General features: G+C 53.6%; 1 protein-coding gene across 1 annotated transcript in view; it reads right to left on the bottom strand.

Moving 5' to 3' along the window:
• CHAT (choline O-acetyltransferase) overlaps nt 1-14,083 on the bottom strand; it is a 46,368-nt gene that overhangs the window by 6,782 nt on the left and 25,503 nt on the right. The window contains exons 7-10 of the mRNA XM_014789033.2: nt 9,348-9,517; nt 6,557-6,657; nt 5,554-5,682; nt 2,854-2,976 (exon numbers count right to left, since the gene is read on the bottom strand). Of these exons, the coding sequence (XP_014644519.2) occupies nt 2,854-2,976; nt 5,554-5,682; nt 6,557-6,657; nt 9,348-9,517 (523 nt within the window). The remainder of the gene's footprint in view (nt 1-2,853; nt 2,977-5,553; nt 5,683-6,556; nt 6,658-9,347; nt 9,518-14,083) is intronic.

Here is a 14,083-nt window from a genome sequence, read left to right as displayed (position 1 = left end):
GAGGAGATTTCCCAGAGATGAATGTTGGGGGGTCTCTAATATGAAGAGTTATGTACACTTTGGTGATTGGTGATTCTGCGTGGGTATAAAATAAAGAAGAAGTGACTGGTAGCTTTTTAAAAAAAATCCCAACCTGGTGGGAAATCTAGAATTTTCTGCAAAACCTGATGTGTGTTTGATTAATAGCACAGAATGGAATAATTGCATAATTAATCATTCAAACCCTTGAGGGAATCCTGTTTTATTTAAAACAATTCAAGCATGACTTACGGACAGAAGCAGGGAGGGGACCTTTGTGGTCATGGGTGTAAACTGCTGCACAGGCCCCCCTGTCCAGAGGCAGCTGGACTTCCAGCAGACCCGTGGGTGCCATGGCTGTGCCTCTCCTCCCTGATGTCTGTGACCAGAGCAGCAGTGGCTGCTCCCTTGCCAGACAGGGAAAGTCTCTTCCTTAGCCTTGTGAACTGAGTGAGCATCCCTAGGTTTGCACATCTAGCTGGCACACACATTTCTCACCAGTCAGTAAAGTCCTTGGTGTTGGGGGTGGGGAAGGGAGCTCAGACACGGAGCTCAGAGAGGGGCAGTGACAGCCCAAAGTCACAAAGGCGTCTTGGCCTTTTCAGGGCATGCCTCTCCCTCACTGGGTAAGCTCCAGGAGGAGGAAGGGCAAGTCTGATTTAGCACAGTGCTTGGAGCTGTGCAAGTTGCCTGGCGAGCAAGTGAATAAACTTCCTGTACACTTATGTCTCATTTCCCCAAGTCTCTGGCAGGGAGCTCGTTTCCTGTATCTCTATGGCTCCTGGAGGCAAACACCACGCCGAGCACAAAAGTAGATGCCATTACTGGCTGGTCACTGATCAACCCCAACTTAGGCAGCTTCTAGGTTTCTGCTGAATCTAGGAGTAGGCCTTTTAAAAAATCTGTTACAGCTTAGACTCTGAAGAATGTTCTTCATGGGAAGCAGATCATACTCTGGCTACTCAGTGAGCCCAGGAGACTCTGACCGTGTCCATTCCTCGCCATGTCCAGTGACAGCAAAGATCACTGGAGGGTGGTGGGGTGCTCTGTGCAGGGTCCACTGGCCCCTCTGGGCTTTGAGTCTGAAGTGCTCACCGAACAGTGCCCCCAGTTGTGGCTCCAGCAGGACCCTCACCTCCTGGCCCATTTCAGCCACATGCCATCTGAGTGTCAGAATGGCACTGACTGCGGTTCCAGACTCCAGGTCCTGCCACAGCTCAATGCCGGTGAGGTCTCTGTGACCTTGCGATGAGCACAGACCTCATGTGCGATGAGATCAGCCTTCCCCAAGGAGTCCTGACAGGATGGACGCTCAGAGTGGCTTCGCTCCCTTCCCTGTGAGTTATGGCCCCTGGGGGACACTGGGATCTGGGATGCCGTGTCCACACGGGTGCTGCCTGCTCGTTAGGAAGACCTCCTGGCCCCAGCTTTATTGCAGTGCCCCCTCGGATGTTGTCAACTGAAAGCAGTGCTGGTGGGGCAGTGCTGTTAACTGCCCGCGCCGGTTTATGGGCTCGTGCTTCTGGAGCTCGGGAACCAACAGGAGCCAGGCTGTCTTGAGGAAGATCTACTTTGCATTTTAGTTTTAGCCTCCTATAAAAGGCCAGTCAGTCTTCCAACCCTGTCTTCAACCCTTACTCCCTACTCTTCACCCCTCCCCCAACACAACTACCACTATGCAGATTTTTCTAAACCACAGATATAACCATGCCACCTCCTGCTAAAACTCCTGCAGTATCTTCTCATGTCTGTGACTCAGTGCCTGATGCCTACTCTGTGCCAGGCGTGCCAGATGCCCAGAGTGGCACGCTTAGGGGAGACAGTCTAGAAAACAAAGTCAACAAATCAACAGACAAGGTAGTTCACATGGACAGCCACCGCCATGAAAGAAAAAGAGAATGCCGTGCGGTATGATGGAGAACTGAGGGGCAGGGGGCGGAGGCTGCTTTAGATAAGGGGGTCAGGAAAGGCCTCTGAGGGCTGACATCTGAGCCGTGGGAGGAGCTGGCCTGTGAAGAATGGTGGTGACAGGTGGGTGGGCAGAGGCATAGCCAGAGCAAAGGTCTGGACGGTGAGAGAGCCTGGCGGGAGGGCCCCAGGTGAGGCCAGTTCACAGGGAGCCTTTCTTAGCCTGGACTTTGTTCTAAGCGTGGTGGGAACCATTGCGAGGGTTCGAGGTGGTAAGCGATAGAATCTGATTTGCATATTTCAAAGTTCACACTTCATGAAGACGGGATTATTGTGGTAAGAGTGGAGGCAGAGACCCCAGGGGAGCATGCTGCAGTTGAGCAAGCACGAGATGACAGGGGCTTGGGAGGGGCCGATGGTGGAGAACAGAGGATGGGTTTGAGAGACATTTGGAGAACTGACATGGGATGTGGGGGATGAGAGACAGGGATGAATCAAGGATGAGTCCAAAATCTTTGACTTGACCCCCTGGGGGGATGCTGGTTCCATTTTTTTCTCAAGGCCAGGAAAACTGGGGAGGACAGGTCACAGCTATAGGGGCCCAGGTGGCCTGGGTGAGATCAGGAGGAGGGCAGCCTCCCCATTGCCTGTCTGGGCCTTGTGAGCTCTGTGTCCCTGGGCCATTGCTCAGACAGTTTCCTGACTGCCCCATCTTTCCTTCTCTTTTCTGAGGTTGGGTTCATGCTTTGAAACCCAGTTCAGGCGGCATCTCCTTCCATGCAGCCTTCCCTGGTCATCCTCCTGTCCTGTCCTCTAGGCCCACAGAAAGACATCCCTCCCTCCAGGATGTTTCTAGATTTAGAGTCCAGAGCAGCTGTCAGTCAGCCCACCTGGCACAGAGTCATTCCACCGGCAGGCTTTGCTCACCTGTAGAAGGCCAGCTGGAGGGCAACCTGAATGAAAGCATCGGGGCTGCATTTCTGCTTCTTAATGAATGTTTTCCCATAGTTGTCAAACTTATAAACAGTGAAGTCAAGATTCTTTACTATTCTGTGGAAGAAAAGGAAAAGATGCTGTCATTGCATGCAAAATAGAATGCACGCACCACAGAGTCTGACCAAGTTTCTTGAGCCTGGTCTACATCCTAGTGCTCTGGAAGTTTCCATCGTCCCTGCCGCAATGAATGTATCGGGGTGTCAGAGACAGGCCTTGACATACAGAAGTGGCAGAGGGCACGCAGCACCACGGTTACTCTGAGCTGAAGGTGAGGCTTGGCCAGGCAGGGTGGTGGCCCTGCTCTGGGGTCGGGGAGGTGAGCCTGGCTGCAGGGAGGGGCACGAGAGACATTTGCAAGGACAGGGAGAGCACTGCCCACAAACAAAGTCCGAGAAGCTGCTGCCCACAAAAGTAGGCCTGAAAGAGGCCATTTATCTGACCTGTTTGGGAAGGTGTGTCCAGCATCCCTATGGATTCTTTTGGCATCCTGGCCAACCTGCCAGACCCAACAAACTCCCTTTGTCCTTTGTCCGGGGAAAAGCCCATTTCTCAGATGGCTGCAAGCCGCATCTCCTCACTGAGACTCCTCCCTGTTGTGCCTCAGGAAGAAAGGCCTGAAGCCTGGTGGCTGGTCACCGTCAGCACAGCAAGGGTGACCGAAAACCCACTTTACTCAGAAACTACTGCTGAGCCTCCCGTGACATGCCCAGGCCTTGCTGCCCACGAATCATTGTCAGAGCAACAGGAAGACTCCCTGAGTCTACACTGAGACACTTGAGCACTGGTCTCTCCCCACCGATATTGACCAGTCTTCTCCTTCATGAAGAATTTGGGGTCTGGGCTGATACCCGCTGGAGCAATGTCCAGCCAGGTCCACACCATCTGTCCACCAGCTGTGTGTGGCTGCAGAGCCCTGGGTGGCCAACCTGGTCCCCCACTCATACACTCCCTCAGGACGCAGACGCTCCCTGCTTGCCCCTCCTTGAATTGTTCCCCCTGCCTCATGTGAGCTCAGCTCTCAGGGGCACTGTGTCAGGTTCTGGGGACCAGGGGGACTCACCCCTCAGTCCAGCCTGTTGACCACTGTCCCCAGACAGGCTGAGCTCATGGTCACCACAGCCACCTGGAGACCTCTTGCCCAAGCACTACCCACTCAGACCCTACCCCCTTCCACAGGCAGCTCAGGACCTCTGAGGCTCCTGGTGCTTCCCCACCAACAGCCTCTCCTGGCTCTCTCCCTCCTGAAGGAGCACCTCAGGGTCACGTGCGGCCTGTTTGAATCTCTGAAGATGAGTGGGTGCCTTCCTCCACCCAGAGATCACCAGCCCACCCACTCACTCTTCTAGTGGCCTGCTTATCCTAAGAACAGCCCCGTAAGGTTGAGCTATCAGCACCATTTTATAGACAACACCCTCGGCCTCTCCCACTCCCCTGCTAAAGCCAGTTGCCCTCCACAGTCGCTCTCAGTGGACTGTGCTCCCCACCCCCCGAGCCTGGCCACACTGTCCTGCTCACCTGTGCTGTTCTCACCGTCTCCTCATGGGCTCCCCGAAACCCCCTGCACAAAGCCTCCAGGGGATCGTCACCGCCGTAGGACAGCTTCCAAGCCCCGTAACATAAGGACAGTGAAGCTCTTCACGTGTGGCCCACCTTCCCTTCAGGGCCCCAGTTCTGGCCATTTTCTCACTTGCTGGTCTCCAAACCAGCCTGGATCTTTTATGAACCTGTACAAGCTTGAACAAGCTGTCTGTCTGTCTCTTCCCCAGCTGCCTGCCCCACAAACTCCTATCCATCCTTCAAGGCCTCTCTTTGCAAAGCCTTCCCTCAATGTCCTGGCAGAATGTAGCTCCTGTGTCCTCTGCAGGTTTGGGTCTGGATTTCTCTCTCTTGTCTTGGCACTTATTGCATTACACTTGTTTTGGTCTGGGGGTCCACTTCCTCCACTAACGTGTGGTGGGCAGGCCCATGGCACATTCATTTCTGTGTCCTCAGAGCCTTGCCACAGGCCTGGCACACACTAGAGCTCTGCACATGGTTGATGAATGAGTGAATGAATGAATGCACTCATGCTCACTTACTGAATGAGGGAGTGAACAACCAAGGTCCAGATCTAGTTGCCAGCCCATGGTTCCCACCACACTTCGCCACTGTGCCAAGGCTGGCCCACCCAAGGGGCCCACACCCATCTCTGGCCCTCCGGTCTGGTCCCGTTAGGGCCTGAACTGCCCCCGCCCCTTGAGGAAAGTTGCAGTGTAAATTCAGGCAAATGGAAATAGCTTGGATTCAAATGACCTATTCAAACTAGCTGTTTATTACTCTCTGAAAGCAGGGGCTGGTTTCCCCGCCTTGACTCTGCTCAGTCAGGTGAATCTGTGAAAAAAAATAGCTGCACGTTTGCATTTTATGGAAATGATGGACACTTCAGCAAGGTTATATCCTGGGAGTTGTAACTCCCCTTTAGTTTGACTACATTTCCATGAGAGGATGGGGGTGGAGGTGGGTGAGGGGAGGCAGAGGAGCTGAGGTCTTTGGAAGCTTCCAGCGTGCCTCATGAGCTGGGACGGAGGGTGTAGGGTGGGCACGTGGTGGCCCCAGAGCAGCACCCCAAAGGAGACTTGGGCTTCTCCTTACCGTTGAAGTTTTTCTGCCGAGGAGGCTAAGAGGCCCTGAATTTCTGGGGAGCATTTCCACCTTAGCCTCCTGGGGGCGGGGAGCTCGCTGATGGAGTCGGCTCGTACCAGCTTCTTGCTGCTCTGCATCCTGCGGGCACAAAGAGGCAACCTCCTGGGGCCCTGCATGTTTCTTTGCCCCCTGCAGTCATCTTAGCTGTTGCAGTTTCAGTGGGTATGAGCTGCCCCCCACAAACCATTGCACAGATGAAGAGACTAAGGCTCAGAGAGGCCACCCAAATCAGTAAGTGGCAGAGCCAGGATTCCATCCAGTTCTGCCTGACTCCAAAGCCCAATATTTCCTTTCATGTTTTCCCTTTCGACCATGTTACACCACTAACACTTATAAAACAGTTGGAGAGAAATTGAAGAAGCAAATTGTGTTTTCTGTCTATGAGGGCTGGTTTGGGTTTTCAGTGATTCTAAAAAGTTCCTAAATCGTGGAAGAGATTTAGAACTTAGATTCAGGGAGAAGATTCTAGAAGGAGAGAATGACAAAATCGTGAACGGAGGAAGGAACCTGGTGTGTTTAAGGGACAGAGAAGCACTCAGTCTGGCCAGCTTGGAAGCTAGGGAGAGAGACCCAGCCCGAGGGATGGAAAGAGGTGCAGCTCAGAGACCTTCCTCTGTGCCAGCTCAATAGTCAGCCCAGCCCTGACTTGGGATAAGCAATAGGTATTGATCTGGGCTTCCCTGGACCAAAGTAGATATTCCTTTTTAGCTGAGAATTCTTTGCCAACTGCCCTAAACGTGTTGTCCAGGCTGCCCCTTCTATCCATGGCCAACAAAGTGTATGATGTCTCATTCAAGCTGGTTTTCAAACTCATCTTTTGCTATGACACCTCCCAGACTAATGCAGCCCCCCGGTGGCCACCCACATTTTTTTTGGCCTGGCTAGGTGGCCACTCAGCAGTCTGGCTTTGCCTCCCATGGCTGCTCTGGAGGGACACTGCCCCCAGACTCACATGTGCTTGAGTAGGTGCTCCGTGCATTGCACCAGGACGATGCCGTCGAATGGGGAGTGTTCACACACCACACCGCAGGTGCCGTCTCGGCCCACCACAAACTGCAACAGGGAAGAGAGAGGTGAGTGGACCTCTCATAGAGTCAGCGTCTCAACCCAGCCTCTTGGCTCCAGGCCAGGTGCCCCCAGACTCTCAGAGGGACTTCTCCTCCAAGGACACCAAAGCCATTATCTCCTGAAAAGAATATTGCACACAATTGGCATGGCCTGAGAATATGGGGGCCTCAAGACAGCTCTAAACTGGGTGACCTCCTTCCCAGAATGCTCTGGGCAGTGAAGGTGGAGCCCAGAGTTCCTGCTGCTGAAGCAGCCCAGTGACTCCTGACAGCTCACGCTGAGGCTATGCACACTCTCCCCAGGCCGTGGGGAAGCTCCTTCAGCTTCTGTTAGCCCTTCACAGGGCAGCAGGGCCACCATCCTGTACTGCGTTGTGTGATTACGTGTCTGATGGATGCTGTGTGTTTAGCCACCACTGATTTTATTCCCAGGATCTAGACCAGTGTCCACCCCATAAAGGTGTTCAATAAGTTTGTTGAACAAGTGAATAAAAATAACGGTTTGTGGGCTGGCCCGGTGGCGTAGTGGTTAAGTTCACACACTCTGCTTTGGCAGCCCAGGGTTTGTAGGTTCGGATCCCGGGCGTAGACCCATACACTGCTCTTCAAGCCATGCTGTGGTGGCATCCCACATACAAAGTGGAGGAAGATTGGCACAGATGTTAGCTCAGGGATCATCTTCTAGCTCAGGGCTAATCTTCCTCGCCAAAAAAGACAAAAAAACAAAAAAAAAAATGGGATGACAAAAGAAAAAAAAAGATAACGGTTCAATTTGGATGGTGTGCAGATTCCTAGGGAGAATTAAAATATCCCTTGATGGGAGTGAAGGATGCCCCATTAACTGCTGCCCGGGCTTCGAGTCAGGGACCCGGATTCCAGTTCTGCTGTTGTCTCTTGCCAGCTGGGAGAGCTTTGACAAGACACTTCAACTCTCTGGCTTCAGTTTGCTCTCATTTAACATGGATCCAATAAGGCCCAGCTCACAGGATGGGTGTGAGCATTGGAGAGAAGGTATACGAAAAGTCCACAGCGACTGTAAGGATGACTTAACGATTTTTTTATGAATTCACAAAGGCTGTGTTCAGCTGACTCGGGAAAGGGATATGCTCAGTATGTACCAAAGTACTGGCAGCAAATAATGAGAAGAATGAAATGTGGTTCTTAAAGCATAACCCAGATAAAGTGGGGCCACCTTGTAGCCCATCTCGGCACAGCATCACACTCAGGAGATACTAGTCCACCATCCACAAACAAACAAACAAACAAACACGCTACCAAAATCTTTATGAAACCCCTTCCGAGCACCATAGCACACAGCACACACCTGAGCTGACTCCGTGCCTCCCTGATCTCTCACATAATGTGTCAGCTGTCCGAATTTTACTCCCATTCTCAAACAAACTTCCCACAGAGTTTCCCTCAAAATTCATCCCTTGCAGGCTCTTTCCTCCCTCCCCTGGTGTCCCCTGCATTTCCCTCCCGAGACGAGCTCTCCGTCCTTTCAGGTCAGCTCCATGGAGGCTATTTGGCTTCTCCAGCTCACCTGACCACCTGTCCTGCCTGTTTTAAAAAGAGCCTATAAGTGCACATGGTCACCCACGTGAGGCGGAAGGTAGGGCTGTGCCACCCACGCATTAGTGCTTTTCTGTCCCTGTCACTACAAGAAAAGAGAGGAAAACGGCACCTTTTAAAAACTGCTACCAATGCTTAGTATGATTCAGGTCCTGTACAACCATTATATCATTATTCCCCCAGCTGCTCCATGAAAGATTACAAGCCATTAGCACCACTGGTGGAGGCTGAAACAGCCAGCGCGGCAGCAAGAGAACTCATCAGAAATAGCAGAATCAATATGCAAACCAATAAAAGGGATAACCTGTAGAATGTAGGGGACAGAGAAGAAAAAAATGCGATGCTGCCTAGAAATGCTTATTAGTGTGAGCAATGCTAACCCAAAGCACAGAGATCATTGGCTGCTATTTAACATGGACATTGTGAAACTGTGGTGGCCTTAAAAACAAACAAGATTAGATCCAGGATTGGTATGCTGGGGAAAAAAGGATGGAGGGCCAGGGATGAACGGCTCAACTTCGACTTCATCCCCATCTGCGTGAGTGTTTTTCTCCCAGCCAAAGTGAATGTCTTGTTTCTGGGCTAATGTCATGTGAATGAAAAATATATAGATTGCTTTATTTCATTTTATGACTTTTCTTCTGTGGCAATGCTGGGCTGTCCTACTTCTCAGGGATGGAGGGAGGTGAGTCAAAATGGCCAGGCCAGGGTGATGGAAATTCAGAAAAGCTGACATCTCTGGGCATCAGACATGATTCTTGCTGAATGTGTGGAGGACTTGTTTGGTGGGAGCCCCCAGCATGCGCCCACCTTACAGTGTGTGATGGGAGATGGTGAGTGAGCCCCAGATGTGACCCAGAGGCCCCACAGGCCTGGCACAGGCTACAGAAAGTTTAGGGAGTTTGAGTCGGGTTTGGCCACTTGCTTCTGAGAAGAGTTCTGGCCAGGTCAGGGGCTGACACCAATGGCTCATCTCCAGCCCTTCAGCTCCCTCGGCCCCAGATGCAGCATCTAAGGCAGCAGAGGCCAGTGCCAGTGAGCGAGCCTGCTGGACGTGAGCACACGCAAGCTCAGGCCACTGGCCATGCCACGACGGACACTTACCTGCAGAGACTTGTCATACCAGCGGTTTGACCCGTTCTTGCTGCAGCCTCCGCCGTGGAGGAGCTGGAGAGCCCTGTTGGTGTCACTGAGCTCCACGCCTCCCGGGGCGTCCAGGCACACCAGGCAGATGCTGCGCTCGATCATGTCCAGTGAGTCCCGGTTGGTGGAGTCTGCAGGGCAGGCAAGCAAGGCCTTGGCACCTGCCCGGCCCCAGGCCTGGAGTCCCCTCCGCAGAGCCCCACACACGGCAGGTAGGCTCACACACATAGGACACCTGGATCCTGAGCCAGTCCTGACCCTGCCCCTCACCCCAGTGGGTGGGCTGTGAAGTCAGCCAGGCTGGCCCGAGCTTCTGTGCTAATCCCGGGGACCAGCTCACCCTCAGGGTCCCTGCAAGAGTCCCACTCTCCAGCTGTGGCCAGTTCTGCCACCAGATGTGTGGTCACTGGTCCTGCCTGCCAGGATGAAGGAGGCTTATGTGGGGCCTTCTCCATGGACGTGACCCTCAGGCCAGCCTATGCCAGGGGAGGAGCTCCAAATCCCCATCCAACAGCATCTCCCACTCTGGCACCTGAGAGCCATGTCTGGCACACAGGCATGTTTACTTGTCCTGAACTACAATATTCAAGCATTAGTTGCAGAAATTTTAAAATTAGTCAATTTCTCACGAAAATCTGAGTCAGGGAGTAAGAGTGTTGCTCTCCCTGCCTCCCGCCACCCCAGCAGTTATTTCAATGCAGAGGGCAGACAGAAGGGCCAGACCACCCTGAAACTGCATCTAGATGAGCCACTGGGGCCGTTTCAGGCATGTGGACCTCATCAGGACAAAGAGGCTAAAAGCCACTGAATTGTGCCGGCGACATGCCGCTAAGGGAGTTTGACTTCTCCGTAGGGGACATTGGGCATGGGGTTCCTCCTGGAATAGAGCTGGGCTGGCCAGATGGCAGGCGGCTGAAAGCCACTGAGGCAGCTTCCTCCCCCGAGCACAGGTTGGCTCACAAAGCCTGCCCAGTGGGACCTGACCGTGGCCACGGCTGGTGCTGCTGTGTTTCCCTTCTCCCAATCAGGAGTTTATTGTGGTGATTGTGTTCTTTCTCCACGGTTCCAGACACGGTGTGGGCATCAGGACCTAACGGTGAGGGCTGTGCATTGCCCAGAGATCCAGACTTCTGGGCTGGATGCTGTGCAGGGACGAAGTGCAAGGTTGCAGGGTAATCCCCTCCACCAAAGCCCAGAGCATTCTCCGCATGGGAAGATGGGGTGCATATTTGGAGGCAAAGGGGCATTATGTGGCAGAGACCGCTAGCTGCATATCACAATATTCATTCTCCATTTAGTCGCAGAAGGTCTGGTTTTTAGCTTGGCACAGGGACAACCGGAACTACAGCTACCTTTCCCAGCCTCCCTTACAGCTGGGGGTAGTCATGTGTCTAAATTCCACCAACAAGATCTAGAAACACTATATGAAAGCTTCCAGGAAACCTTCTTAAAGATAAATAACATTTGCTCTTTGCCCTTCTGCCCACCTTCCTCCATCCTGCTACTTGGAACACAGGTGTGATGGCCAGAGCTCTAGTTTCCATTTGGACCATGAGGATGAGGGCCACACTCTGGCAGTGAGAGGGAAGAACCCCTAGATGCCATGTGTCAGTTCTGGCTGGCTCACTTCTGGTACACATAGGGAAGAGAGAAAACTCCAATGTCTTTAAGCCACTATTATTTTGGGTTTTCTGTCACATGTGGCCAAATTGAATCCTAACTTACACCATCTGGTGGCGAGTTCACATTCTCACACTGCAGGAATTAGCTGGAGCTGAGAAGCTGCCCTCTTGGTTTGCCACAGGCCTCTCTCACCTATTTAACCCCCTTGGTCCCCGCAAGTATTTAAATTCAAGGTCCCTGTCCAGATGCTATTCTTTTTGTCAGAGAGAAACACTCTGAAACTCCTCCAAGGCGACAGTGGAGCCTCTCCCTACTCCCACTTGCCCAGCATCAAGGTGGGCACTTGGCAGCCCTGGTCCTGAGTGCTGGCCCTTCTATTTCCTGTGCTCAGCTCTGTGCCCCTCAATTCTGAGCCTAGGCATGCAGCCCTCTGCATGTGCAGCCATGTGCACCCCTCAGCTCCAGCCCCTTCCCCTCCCCACAGGGACCCCAGTGACTGCTGGGTAAGAACTGTCCCTTTCAGAGCCCCTGGCTCTGGAGGCTTCTCTTCTTCCAGAGCTTCAGGCCAAGAATTACGCCCACCATCTCTCACATTTGTTTGGAATCTGCCTTCCTGAAGTCCAGGGAATGTGTGGGAGCAAACTCAGGATCTCCCGCAGCCTCTGTTCACCAGCCAGGTCCTACCCGTGGGCTGGAATCAGACACAGCAGCACCTTCCCCAGTCAGTGGGAGGCTGAGTCCATACACGGCCCGATGCTGCTATGGGGGCCCACACCAGGAATGCACCCATGGTTTCTTCTGTCCAGTGATGGATCTGGGGCGGCCCTTGATGAGGTCCTGTCTGCTCTTCCCTGCTCGTGGCTTCACCGTGGCCTCTCTGGGCTGCACTGCCACTCAGGCACATGGCGAGTTCCCTCTCCCAGTGCGGTCAGCCTCAAATAGGGCAATCCCTAAGACCCTCCCCTGGGTCTCCTCAACCCCTGCTGAGCACATGGATGCTAAGACCACCTGTGCTGCTCCCTGCTCTGCCCAGGTGATTTCTCCAGGCTCCCGAGAGGTGTCCACACATATCTTCATGTGGAAAGAGTCTCCAGTCCCCACTCATCGCCTTCCTCTCACTTCTTGCAAATCCGGGAAAGAGATGTCTCTCACAGCAGGCCTTCCACTCTGGGAAGGAGGGAGACCAGCAAGCCAGCCCATTGTCGGGTCATCCATCCCCCGCTTCCTATCTAGAATGAGGGTTTGGGGAGCAGCATATTTTCAGGAACGTTCTTGATCCCTATGGGGTCAGGATGACTCCTCACCTTCTCCACGGCCTCTTGGGCTTTCTTGCCTCGGTCTCATCAACCTCAAGGCTTTGGGCCATGCTCTGAGGATCTAAAGGTGAATGAGACCCGGTCACAGCCCTGGGGAAATTCCCTTTCCCTCTGCTTCTTAAGTGTGGTGCAGTCACCGTGTCACCCTCTTCAACCTGAAACGGCTCCTACTGCCCACGAGGTAGAATCCAAACTTCCAAACATGGCCCCCCTGGCTCTCCTCTGCTGCCTCTCTGGGATCACCTTCCCTGAATCCCTGCATGGACCTCGCTCCATCCTCCTGCCGCTCCCTGGACACCTGTGCACATTCATCTCCTCACCATTGCACAGGCCGTCCCCTGGATGGGGGCCCTTCTCCTACTCTGCTTATCAAAGCCCTGCTCATAAAATTATCCCAAGCTCCCTAACCCTCTAACAGTGCTGGCCCTGCGTCTGGCAGGGGTGAGAGTGGCTCAGACAGAGCTCCTACTCTCCAGGACTCCTCACACCGACAACACAAGGAACCTCTGCTCTGTCCACCAGGCTGGCCTCACACGGTACCGGAGCCCAGAGCTGGACTGCCCCCCCGACTATACCCACTGCCTCCTACTGCACAGCACATGACCCTGCCATTGTCCCCAGACTCCCCATGCTTCAAGCAGTCACAGCCAGTCCAGCCCAGGAGCCCTGATCTGGTCCCCTCCCTGCATATCTGTGAGCTCGCAGAGGACATGTCCTGGGTCTCCAGCCCAAGTGGGTACAGAAAAGTGCCCACGGCTGGCCATGGACTTGAGCGTGCATGGACAGGTGAGGCTGAGATCTGCGTGCACAGCTCAGAGAGGGAGCTCAGAGGAGCCAGTGGCTAGTAGGAAAGGTCTGTGACCCCTCGAGCGTCAGAAAACCACTCCCTTCAGGGCAAAGAGCTTCATGGGATGGAGGGTGAGAGGTGGGGAGAGACGGAGACAGGGAAGGGATGCCTTACCCTCTGCAAAGCCCCTGGCCCTGGCCCTCTCTGCTCCAGTAGGAGTCCATGCCAATTGCCATGGTGCCCAGCCCTGCACTGTGTGCTATTCTGGGGGTTCCTTTGGGCTCCCAGGCTGGCTGATGACTTCAAATCATCGGGAGGCCTTGGCCAGGCCTGGGTCATATTCAAACAGGCAGAGAGGAAGGGAGAAGCATGTCAGCAGGAAGATACAGTGTGAGAAAAGGCTCTGAGAGCTGCGGAGTACATATCTAGGCTTGTGCGTGGAGCTTGCGGGTGAGCAGAACCCCCCCCAGGCTGCAGTTTGACCCCAGCTTGTGGGTGTAGTTGTGCAGGATTTAGGCGAGGCTGCAAAAACACAGTCAAGTGATGCTTTTAGCTAACCTTTGTTGAGCACCTACTCTGTGCTAGGCATCAACCTTGGCACTCTTATTGATGAATATGAGATAGACATTACCATCATCCCCATTCACAGGTGGGGAGCAGAGACGCTAAATGTCTTGCCTGAGGTCACCCAATAAACGGGAGGAGCTGGACTTGATCCCAGGCATCCAACCCCAATGCCCAGACTGGGAGCAGATCATCAAGGACTGTGAATGCTAGGCTTGGGAATGTAGACTTCATCCAGCCACAACAGGGAGCAACTGAAGAGTCTCAGGCAGAGGTTGATGTGGTCAGAGTGGAGTCTAGGAGGCCTAGCAGCGTGGGGAAGGCATGGGCCTGGAGGCCGGCCAAGGGCCCATGGGCAGCCCTGATGCTGCATACCTTGGCACTGTTGGCCGTGTCTCCGTGAACTC

The sequence above is a fragment of the Ceratotherium simum genome, chromosome 6, assembly GCF_057802395.1.
Source record: "Ceratotherium simum simum isolate JZ-2026a chromosome 6, ASM5780239v1, whole genome shotgun sequence".
Classification (NCBI taxonomy): domain Eukaryota; kingdom Metazoa; phylum Chordata; class Mammalia; order Perissodactyla; family Rhinocerotidae; genus Ceratotherium; species Ceratotherium simum.
Note: the sequence above shows the minus strand (reverse complement) of the source record. Positions and strands in the feature narration are given on the sequence as shown.